Source organism: Phaethon lepturus, unplaced genomic scaffold (genome assembly GCF_000687285.1).
Source record: "Phaethon lepturus isolate BGI_N335 unplaced genomic scaffold, ASM68728v1 scaffold36658, whole genome shotgun sequence".
NCBI lineage: Eukaryota > Metazoa > Chordata > Aves > Phaethontiformes > Phaethontidae > Phaethon > Phaethon lepturus.
Genome location: NW_010559059.1, coordinates 4,266 through 16,494, shown reverse-complemented (window position 1 = coordinate 16,494; position 12,229 = coordinate 4,266). Strand labels below are relative to the sequence as shown.

The following is a 12,229-nucleotide window of genomic DNA, read 5'->3' as shown; positions in this document are numbered from 1 at the left end:
CCCTACCAATTCATAACTAGTATTTGACATCCTAGCAAGAATTATTTTTCAATTTAATTTCCTTTGAATAACATTTCCAAGTACACACATTAATAGAAAATGGATCTCCTTTCACGTGTATGTGATTTTGTAAGCATAACTGCACCGTAATTCTTTTGACTTTCTTCTACTTAATTCAGGCTACTACAGACTTCAATCTTAAAAGCTACCCCTGATTTAATCAAGGTCTATTTTTGTAACGTAAACATTTTTTTTAAACTTCACATTATGTATACTAAATGAAACTGAAGCAAGCATACATGAACACATCCTTTTAGTTTATTCAAGTACCAGTGTGTGCAAGAATCAAAACCAAAGTTCAAACTGAGAAAAAAACCCCGTTGTATAAAGTAGAGCAGCTCCGTTATCACAACCTGGGAGCTACACAGAATTTCCCATCTACCCCACTTTACCTCTAGATTCTGACATTCCTGAGCTGAGTTTGTAGGAAGGCCGATCCATCGGATTTCCTTCTTCTCCTTTGAAATTATGTTCATTGCCATCAGGACATTAAGGGCATCATAAACTCTCCGTCTAATATTTTTCTGATCATAAGCCTGCTAATAAAACAATGCAGCATTGATTACAACAAAAGCACTCAAAAAGGAAAAAAAAAGATTGAACACATCCTTCATAGATATGTGGAAGATAAAAGGCAGTTCAAGTCAGAGTGGTACTAAAGCATGATGCCTTCATCTGTGCTACTGCTTGGACACCACATCAGTGTGTGTGGTTGCAAATGGAAGCTTCAGGCCTGCTTGAAGCCTCTGTGCAGCAAATTACGATCACGAAAAGCCTGACTAGACCACATATGGTGGGTACAAGAGTAGCTTTTTTTAAAAGATAATTCTTTTGGCAGACTTCTCTATTTTGTTTATAATTTAGAGGGAGTTCAATTCTTCATTTTCATTCTGTGTTTTTAAGTTTCGGAGGGTAAGTCTTTATATTTGGGAAGTAGTTAAGGAAGTGAAGAAAAGTATGGAGAGTGGCAGGACAGTGCAGAAGCGGAAGGGACAGAATTCCATGATAAACCAGACAAATTGTAATGGTATAACAAATTTCAACACATATTTGCTTACCGAATCTGTAGCTAGGTGGCTGTTAGAATTTGTGAATTCTGATACCAGCTCATCAGCGACTTCATTGTATGAAGTTGTTCCTTTACGTTGAACTTTTTCACATACTTTCATTGAAAAATGCCTTAGACCCTTCCCATTTTTATCTCCTTTTTTGCTTCTCTTACTGGAAGGAGAAACGTAATTATTTTAATATATTGAATTTTAATAAGCTACTTTGTTACACAGCTTAAAGGTCTATCTTTTGCAACAGGAATCAGGACTCATGACATTATGTACTACCTAAATGAAAAATAAAACTGTTCTGCTTTTTTGAATCAGTTTCTTGTTTGTTAGAAGTTTGGCAAAAAAAGTACACTGGAGCCCTTTCGCCATTCTTGGCGACTTCTCCATGGATAGAATTTGAATGCATGCTACTGGGCAGATGCTTAAAAACTGGATTTGTAATTCATCGCCAGGTAGTTTCACAAAAGAACAACTGAAAAAAGACGGAAAGCCTCACAGGGTGTTTATGTGCCCGGAAGCCAGGTTTACAGGGAACGCTCATGTTTGTGCTTAAAATAGAAAGGCTCAGACATCTCCATTTACAATACGGCAGAAGACATCTTAATTCTCCTAATGACCAAGTTTAATACCTGTGCCATCATAGCTAAGACCGAGATACAAGAATCTCTTTTGTGGAAAGTAAGTACATGCTTACTCGTTTTTATGGTGCCAAGTTAATATCTGGCAACTGTCAGGGTTATTTTCTGTTCACTTTCTTCCTCCAAAAAAAAAAAGCAAGAGCTTAGATAATGGTAATGGAAAAACCAGGAGCAATTGGTTTGACCACATAATCTAGATATGGATGTGTATTTCAACAGAAGCCTTTAAAAAGCTCAGCAGTGGGGTTGGGTTTTTTTTCCCCAGTTATAATTTTACAAGTTGGTTTGATAATATGTTTCAGGGAGATCTGTTATTTTACAGAAAAAGGCCTCGTTCTGTCAACAGTAACAAGCTAAGGAAAACATTATGCTACAAAAATGCTTTTCAATGTATTTAAGAAAACAGAACACTGGAAAGAAGGGCAGAAGAAAAGGAAGAGGGGAAAGGAACAGCAGAAGATTTTAAAAATCCAAACAAAACCACTCCTAATCCCAATGCAGTTATTCAGTTTGAGTAACCCCTGATAGGTAAACAAATAAAACCACCTTGAATGCATTCAAAGATGTACTGGAAGCAAAGGAAAAGATCATCTGTTTACAAGTATTTGTCACATTGAAAACTAGAACAATCCCGTTTGTGAAGATGTATTCCTTTTTCACAACTGCCAGTATCATCTGTAACAGCAAATGTATTTATCAGGGAGCGCTAAAGCAAAGAGTAATGAATTATAAGGAATAACATAAAACATAGCTTTTATGAGGAGGAGTGAAAACTGCTGGAAGTGGGAACTGGACATCCAACTCTCTGAAGGGCAGATCTGAAGAAATAAAACAGGTATGACCGAATACATAAAATGCATGTTCGGTAATACTCACCTTTCTGAAAAATCTGATTCTATAAATTCTCGAGCCCGCTTTCTGTCCCTAAGAAAAGACAGTTCAAACTTAGATGAAAATAACATTGTATACTAATAAAACATTGTATACAATACAATATTGTGTACTATACAATATAGTATACATTGTATACTAATAAAATCAATGTATTGGGGGCCTAGCTGGGTACTAAGGTTTGCTTGTTACATTTTACTGAAAGGGGAAAACAGCACACACACAGCTTGACAAAATTTGAGAGAAGGTGGTTAGGACTTCAGACGTTGTCTGAGCTCACTGCCAGGCAAGTTCTATTCCCAATTTTACCATGCTTTGCCTATATGATTTTAGGGAAGTCACTTCATCTGGAACTACAGGAAGTCCTGATGTGAGCTAGGTAACCAAATCCCTTCAAAAAGGAGAAGCTGGGCTCCTTTGAAAATTCCTGTTTAAAATTCCTCCACGTAAGAAAAATGCCTTTAAACCGTGCATAAGATACAGCTTATATTTTCAGGACATTAAATGTTTTGGCATCTTGAAATGAAAACCAAGGTACAACTCTATAAACATGTTCGTATTTGAGCTGATGCATACAGAGCTGAAGAGAGAAACTCTGAAGAAGTAGTTGACATCAATTTTGCATCACCAGTCGTTGCCAGTTTCCTCATAGTTCTATTTATGAGCTACAGCAAGCAGACTTCAGAAGTTGTATTCCAAACTTGCCTTTCCTTCCTGCAGCTGATACAATGCACAGCGCTTCAGAACTATCAGTAAAGTACTTCATTATGTTGTTACCCTGCAGAAAACCAGGGTTCATAGCAGATACCAATGCAGCTAATAGGAAGGGAGCTGAACAAAAATGATGGACTTGAAGATGTGTGCCATGAACGCTCGCATGTATGTGGTTGTGCGATCCATCAGGTGATTCCTCAGCAGCAACAGCGGGATTTTTGTCTTGGGCAATCCCTGTCCACGGTGCTTAACCTCTCAGGGTGTGCAAGGGGGCTCTGAGTGCAGCAGAGCTGGGGGGTGGCACGGCCGGGGATGGAGAGCTGTCGCCTGCTCTGCAAGGCAGGCTGAGAGTGAATGTGCTCTTGTCTCGCTTGATTTTGGAAACAATTTGGGATCTGTGAAGAGGAGCAAACATGGGGTAAAGAAAGGAGCCTGGACTTGCAGTGCTCTGGAACTGTCTTCAGCAAGGACTCACCAATAGCACAGACCCTTCCCTCACCTGTGTTCTTCAGATGAAAATATGACCTATCGTACGGACTTCTGCAAGGATCAATATTGCTCAGCTGGTCTGGAGAACATCTTGCTTCTTTTTATGGGCGAAACAATAGTTAGGCTCATTGGAAATACTGTGTCTAGATTTTGACAGTATACAAACAAAAGGATGGTGCTTCTCCTTGGTGGTGGTGGTCAGTGCACTGCAACTAGGCTTGTCTCTGGGGAATCTCCATCACCTGGGTTTGGATGAAACTTAAGAAAGCTAATGGGAGATGATTCTCTGGTTTAGCAAGCTGCAAACAGACACTATAGCTTTTCTGTCCTCTGGGTCCTGAAAGAATTCCTGCCTGGCCTCCACATCTCATAAAATTTGCAGAAACAAAATCATCTTTGACAACTCCTTTTTCAAATAAAATCAGAACTAAGTGGATTTAAAAGGTGTTTGAAGAGATAAAAAACATATTCAGCAAAAAAAATCAAACTTAAAAACTGCTCAGCCAGACATGCAGTTTGTTGACTCTATGGTGGGAATATAGCGACTGGGAAGTACAAGCCTATGATAGTCCTTGCTTACAGCACAGAATAGAAGTCACAGTACAAACACTATGCTCTCCTTTCTGTCCTAGATGCTCCATTTTCCTACCTTTAAAGCTGCAACAGTACTACTGACATTCATCACCTGTTCAGAAAAATTAACCCAGACATGGAAATAAATTACTTCTTAATTTTCAGAGGCAAAGAACTACATCTGTCTTGAAACAGATAAGCTCAGCAGTACTGGTATTAAAAATAAATGAGCAATGAAATGCTGTAAAGACCACATTTCCTTAGAAGAGATGAAGATAGTCATGTTACTCTAGAGCACTTCAGAACCCCATGAAAACTTGTTGCTACTGTAAAATAGTAATGAAGATACAACATTGATTACATTCCAAATTTTCCATTAGAGCTTTATTCTTAAGGCCTCTTGAAGTGTTTGTGACAGTCTCTCCCCCTGTTGGCACCTGCTGATGTGCTGGACAGCAAGGCTATTTGGATATACCATGAATTTATGAAAAAAAAAAAAAAAAAAAAAGGCTTGTTTTAACAGAACTCATAAATTTGCCACTCTCCATTTTCACAAAGAAACAGGCACTGCCCTAAACGAAAATTAAAGCAGACAGTGAAGTGATGGGTGCTTGTACTTCCGTGTTCACATGTTCCAGACATCAAAAGTGCATAATAAGCTAAAGAGCATACTCCCTTTAATTGTGCAAGAACTAGAAGCTGTAAGCCAACATAAAGATACAATATTATAAATAAAGGAAAAAATCAGAACAGATCCTCAAACATCTTTAAATAAAACAAAGATCTTACCCTGGGACCCAGCCAGAAGCTTCTGTTATGTGTGTCTGTGTCACCATTGTTGGAGCTGGGTTATACGGACTCCCAATCAGAACACTCCCTGAACTGGTCAGTCTTTGTGATGTGCTAATGATCTATGAAATTTAGAAATAAAAAACACAGCTCTTTTAAGAAAACAGAGGTTACCCACAGCCCCAAATTCCTACTAAGCATGGAATAAGAAAAAAATAGTAATTCTGTACCAGATGCAAGCTACAGTCAAGATATACAGAAGAGATGTCATCAGAAGATCTTCATAAATGAAAGGAATTGCAATGCTGTTAATTACTTTTCTACTAATTGCACCATATTACTATAGTATTCATATGGACACGAATTCATCAAATAAATACAATTACTAGGTATGGCAGACAGGATCTGTACTTATATACATCTAATTGTTTCTTGATCACCGTAATCACTAAAGTCTCCTTTCCAATGGATTTGTCTCTTGCAATTGTCTGTCTATGGTGCCAAAGACAATCTGAGCTGCAAGTATTCCCTACAGTTTCCAGCATTCACAAGATCTCAAGGCATTCCAGCAAGCCAATAATACAACACTGTACCTATGAAATTGAATGTAAAGTCTGTACCGTACAAATAGAATTTAAATTTATTCAAACCTGGTGAAATTGTATACACAATGGTTGTTAACACTAAGGCACTTGGTCTCAACTTCTAAATCACATCTAAGTTAATTCTTTAAAGTCGGTCACCAAAAGAATTTACATAGTATTTAAAAATGAAACAGTATTACTTAATCTTTAAAATAAAACACATGTTAAAATTCTTTTTATTCCAATATGGTAAGATTCATACCAAAACTTCTTGGACAATGCTTTTTACTCATATACCTTATTTTGCTTTTTCAAACTCTGTTTTACTTTACTCCATTTGCTAGTGTCGTTTTGATTACCTACTGTATGAAACTTTGTACTTTCCTTTGCTATGTAACTTACCCAACACCCATATAAGTATATGGCAGATACTTTGGTATCCATCAATATTGTTTAAACAAGTAGAAAAAATGGTATCTGAAGAATCTCCTATTTCTTAGCTCATTGAGCATTACTTCACATCCCTCCTGACATCGCGCTGTGATTGCATGCATATATAATTTATGTCTTCAAGATAAAAAAACTTACTTATTTTTGCAAGGGGATGTTTTGACAGAAACATGTGAAAACAGAAAAATCAGGAAAACCAAAACAAGGTAGAAGTTAGGTATTTACTGGTTGACACTAGAGAGCAAAGATGCCTGGCTGGCTGCTTTACACACTGCGTCCAGGCACAGGAAAAGTATCAACTTCTATCAACTTACTGCTACGTTGGCTTAAAGTCAGAAACATTTTGTGATGGAACGATTGATTTTTAAAAGCTTGCTTAAGTTCAGGACTGGTGTAACACCAGTACGTACGTGAGAATCAGTAATGCAATATTTCCATTAAACATCGATCCAATCCAGTCACTTTTTATATCCATTTCTTGCAACACTATAAATAACTCTTACTTGCAGTAAGCATATGGTTCTGCCAGCATATAGCAGACACGTGCCAGAGAGAAAAGGTTTTAACTGTTTTGCACACTGAAATGCATTACCACATTCCAGTCTCTCTGAGGTTTCGCATTGCTCTACTGATGTCTTGTAAATCGCTGGTAAAATGTGTAATAAAAGAGCATTTCAAATCCAATCTCCTCAGAATTTTCTTGTGACAACCACTACAATAAATTGAGATGGCAAAATCATGTTCGGGTGTTTCCAGACTGACCTGTCCCATGCCTTTCTATCCCTTCGTGCCATCTAGTGGAGACAAACACCCGCAACCCGCTCCGCTGGGAGCCCCTTCCCCACGGCAGCCATGCTGTGTTTGACGGGCACTTACAGGCGGTAGTTGCACAAGCACAAAAATCCATCTGCCTACAGCTTATTGTTAAAGCTGCAAGTTCTCAGATGCAGGGACAGACATGTCACAGGTATACAAATCCATGTGAATGTTTGCTTTCACAAAAGATGCTACACTGAGTATTTTAAGAGGACTAATTCCATCTTCTCTTAACAGCAAACATTTTTCCAATGTGCCTGAAGTAATCACGTGAATTCACTGCATAGCATAAAACCAGAGAAAGAAAACCTCACCCTAATTTGGCAAATAGAGCATCTGTAGGATGTGTTAAATCCCTGTAATTAAACACTAACTTTTTATCAGTAACACTTATGCTGTTAAGTTTACACCTACAGACTGAATCTAAAGAAATTGTAACAAACAGCCGTACACAAGAATCCATCCTGCAAATTGTGTCGATTTCATTGTTTGCACAGCCGTACCCCAAGGGATTGAGACCAACGGTCACCGTCCAGCCCACAGGCCACTGCACTGATCCTGGGGCTGTGTGCTGGTTTGAAGGACCTCGAGCAGCTGCAGCGGCTGTAACCTACAGTGGTTAAATAAAACCAAAAACCCTCGTGGCAGCAGGATGTTGCTAACACAGGTGAGACACCAAAGGAGTGATAACATTCCCACTGTTAAGAACTTGGGAACATTCTCTCTTAAATGGCCTGGCACACAACACAGCCGTATACTGGATGTCTTAGGAGGCCTGTGTGAATGGCTATTTAATAAGAAAATGTTTTCTGAATATAGATCTATCCTTGCAAAGCATCACAATAAAATAAAATAAAATAATTTAAAAACTTAAAAAAGAAGCATGTCTCACACCATGCAGTAGCTTTTGCAACTTCTACCTGCTATAGAACCTAAACTGTAACTAGGGATCATTTATACCAGAAGCAGGGCCCTGAGAAGTCACTGGTAAGAGTAGGAACTGCATTAACTGATGGCTCTCCCCTGTTCTTGGCTATTATTTATCGCACTTGCAAAATACATCTTTTGCAGTAGGACAATTCCAGTGGAGTGGTACAGGGCACATGCTCTAGCAACACTTGCATCAGTACTGGAGCACAGAGGAACACTATTCTCTGGTAGACAGCCTGTGGCTAGTGTTTCAGATGGAGAACTCGACACAGTGGAGAACACAGCCTAGGGAGCCTGGCTGCAATGCTTGTGCCCATCTGTCCAACCGGGATAAAAGCCACTGAAGAACAGTAGTAACCTCTGATGTCAAAAAGACCCACCACAACTATTTATAACACATTAAATGGTTCTTGTACTCAGGCTAAGAGCTTGGCAAGTAGCCATCAGGTTACTAGAAACAGTTCACTGTATTGCCTATTTAGTACTTTGGCCACCAGAAAACCGAAAATTTTTCTCAAAAGCAGATCCAGAATCCTTGAAACAGTGATATACACTCATATACAGTTATCATTGACAGGAAAAGACATTTTTAAGATGAGTAGTTTCAACAAGTTAAATCTCTAGCAACACATCTGAGACATTTAGTCTTGGGCAATTCTGGAGATTTACTGGTGGGAATATGACTCAAAATATTCAAAGAGTATCAATAATATTCTTAATGACATTTTTTTTTCTTAATACACTTCTGAGTAATAGTTAAAATGTCAACTGGTAAAGTTGTTTCAATTTCCATTCCAAGCCAGGAAGACAGGTATTCCCTAAGGTCACGTACAAGACTGTTGTTGGGAGTGGCAATTCTGGCACGCCAAGCTTGCTATGCCCACACGTCATCGCCTTTCCATCCAGCTGGGGCACCTGAGCCGCCTTTGCTGCTGCGGCAGGAAGCTGCAAGTTCCTCGCACTGTTCACATCTTTGTTTTTCATGTTTCCATATTACACCAACAGGAAGTCACGCAGCTAGTTACACAAGTTAGCATTACCGTAGTTGCAAAACTTACCATTTGCGGTCCAACATTCACATTGATTGGTCCTAAGGTTTTTGGCAAAATCTTAGTTGGAGAGTTGGTGCTGGAAACTGGTAATGTGATTATTGAAATATTACCTAAAAAGAGCATTAAAAGGAGAGTTTAAAATTACTTCCTTAGTAACTGATGAATAACACTTGGCAAATTCTAGCATCATTTTAACTTTTTGGAATCGGGTTTGCTTTTTTGGTCTCATATGCTGCAAACACACCCTCACATAACAGCCTCCAGACCTTTTAGCAGACATCACAAGAACACCTCACAAAACTACACCTTCATTATTTTACCTTTAAAATGACACAGTAGTATCTGTGTATTTTTCTCCAGAAACAATTTCTTCTTGCCTAAGACAAAGAGCACATAGCCTGCCATACCTCAGCATTAGAAGTTAAAATTAATATACTTCTAGAAAGAAGTCAGCATACAAATCCTATTTACAATCATAAGCACGCGTACAAAATATGTATCCATGTATCTTCATAGCCTATTCTATAAACACTAGTGAAGTAAGCCCGTCGCTGTACAGATGGAGCAAATGACACCTTTACAACTTACCTGAAGTGACAGAGCAGACAGCTGGACATCAAGATAAAGCCAACCATGCCATCTCTAACCCAACGTGTTCTCATCCCAAGATGTTTATCATCTTTGTGATCCCGGACTGCTTATGGAGCTAACTCATCCTGCCTTCACACAGAGAAGCACAGCTCTATGCAGAGAGCCTCACAAATGCTGCTGCTCCTCTATTCAAAATCGTATCTTGTAATCTTGATTATTCAGACTTAATGTCTTAATCAAAACCACCATGCAGCGCAACCGCTAGCCCATGAGTGTTCAGACTGTTGCACACAAGCCACTCAAAGCAGTGAACACACTTCTTTATCTATGGACATTGTGGCAGCAGCAGCTGCTGTCTCTCTGACGATTCAAAGCAAGAGAGCTGGGAATCGATCAATCAAATACCTCCCCCCATTCTTATGCACAGCCTTATTCAAAACGGGGAATGACAGTCGCAGGTCTGGAGGCAGAATCACATATAAGGAAGAGCTGCCACTGCCTCAAAAAACCCAGAGTCGGCTTGGGCCTAGCTGGGGTCATGAGCCATAAGGACCAGGATTGGCTCCTGAAGAGCTCCGTACGCTCTCTGGCACTAGCAGACAGAAGCTGAAGCGGTGGTGAAGAAGCCCTCACCACTGCCCTGCCCTCCTCCTTCCACAGGAGCTGGCCAACATTCAGCTTAGCCCAGATGGCCCCAAGCGGGCTCAGTGGTGTTTGACATCTCTCTTCCCTGGTCTTTTCTCACATAACCTGTTCTCCTCCACTGCCCACTCTTCTCTTCTCACTTGGTCCTGAACCTTGGTGGTATTTTGTTGTTGTTGTTATTGTTATTTTATTTTAGTACACTTATGTTCTGCCACAAGGTAACTGGAAGGTCATAAATTCAACAGTTTAATTTCTTTGTAATATGAAGCAGAAGCAACACAATTGAGAGAAAAAGAATACTTAAAAAGGATCTTCTGTAGCTACAGCACAGAAGTACGAAAGGTGCAGACATACACAAAGGCTCACCTTTATAAAAAATGAACAGAGATATGAGAAATATTTACAATTTGAGACAAGGATGATTGTATGTATAATTCCTTTGGCATCTGGAGTAACACTACTACTAAGTATTAATTTTTCAAAAGGCAGATCTGTATCTGAGAACATCTTCAGAAGCAGCTTGCTGCTTCTTTATTCAATAAATTGAGTAATTTATTCTGTCACCTAACTCACCTAGGAAAAAAACTCATAAAACCCACACCCACAGTAAATCCTTGCCCTATTATGAAACACCTCTTCTCAGGTACTGCCAGAGTGCACAAGACAACAGCAATTCATGATTTACATACGCTGTGTTCACATTTTGAGCTCAAAATAGTTCCCTAAGCTGGCCAGTTACTTGCCAATTTTACTCTCACTACAGGATTTTGCCCAGGATTTGCTAAGCTGTGCTAGCATATTCTCATCAAAACCTAGCCTCCCCTCTCATTGCAGGCTGTTGTCAGTAACATGCCTGTCACTTCCCACTACTGCTGTGGAAATTTTCCTCTTTTCTGCTGCAGGTGAAATTTTTGACCCTTTTTTCTCCAAGATCAGCTCTCATGCTGTTGCTCCTTGCCCCTTTTCTTACTAGGGAAAATAAGTAAATTACTCCTCTGGTGCCAACAACATAAGGTCACATCATAAAGCGCAGTAAAATTCTGAAATTTCAGCATTTGGCTTACAGGTCTCTCACCACAGGGCTAAATCAGAGGCGTCTCCAGTGACACTGCCTGGCCTGCAAGAGGAACTGTAATGTCACGTCTCACCATGTAAGACTGAGACCTGTCAGACTTACTGTACTGTACAATTAGCACTGCGGGTGTACAGTTAAATGTACGTGTCTACCCACCGTCCCACATCAATCGCTGTGCACAGTTTGTTTCTTTCTCAGCATGTGGCATGGAGATTGTAATCTGTTTGCACGGGCAATAGTTTTTAACATATGTATGTACGTGTACACCCACACACACGCATATGTAACTCCTCTCGCAGACCCTCTGAAAACTGTACCTTAAAAATACAGCAGCCATGGCCAAAGCCACACACAACCATCAGATTTACTGTAGCAGCCCTGGAAAAAAAACCTAGTTAAGAGCTACTGCTGCACCGTGCCCTCATTTACAAGGCTACCTAGACAAACACATATCTTGTCACCATTAGAGCAAATTTAGTAAATACAAAGGTCGTTCAAATTATCTTGATTTTAGAAGGACAGCTGCTTACATATGTTTAGAAGTCTTTTTGGCTAGAGTTACTGTCAGTAAGAAGGCTCTTAATCTTCTAATCCCTACACAAATCCCCCATTTGGCAGTAGCAGCATCAAAATAATTTTAAGAGTTGGACGAAGTTTCAAAGAAATGTTTCCCTGCCCTTGGTCTTTAAGTTTCTTTATGGGTGAATATGTACACTTTTAAACACAGATAGAACGGAAAGGGAGCAGTTTCTTTTTATGAGTGAGATGTCTCTCATCCACCATGGACAAAAGAGCAACCACGTTTTTCACAATGAGAGAGGTCATTCTGTGTGTTTGTCAGCAGTTGAAAAGATGGTAAATAAAAAGTTTT

At 39.4% G+C, this 12,229-nt stretch overlaps 1 protein-coding gene across 1 annotated transcript in view; it reads right to left on the bottom strand.

The window, feature by feature from the left end:
• TFDP2 (transcription factor Dp-2 (E2F dimerization partner 2)) overlaps positions 1-9,157 on the bottom strand; it is a gene marked incomplete at its 5' end in the record, with an annotated part of 25,724 nt that extends 16,567 nt beyond the window's left edge. Inside the window, 5 exons of the mRNA XM_010293256.1 lie at positions 453-596; positions 1,119-1,281; positions 2,636-2,683; positions 5,216-5,337; positions 9,054-9,157. Coding sequence (XP_010291558.1) covers positions 453-596; positions 1,119-1,281; positions 2,636-2,683; positions 5,216-5,337; positions 9,054-9,157 — 581 coding nt within the window. The remainder of the gene's footprint in view (positions 1-452; positions 597-1,118; positions 1,282-2,635; positions 2,684-5,215; positions 5,338-9,053) is intronic.
• Between the last annotated feature and the right edge of the window lie 3,072 nt (positions 9,158-12,229).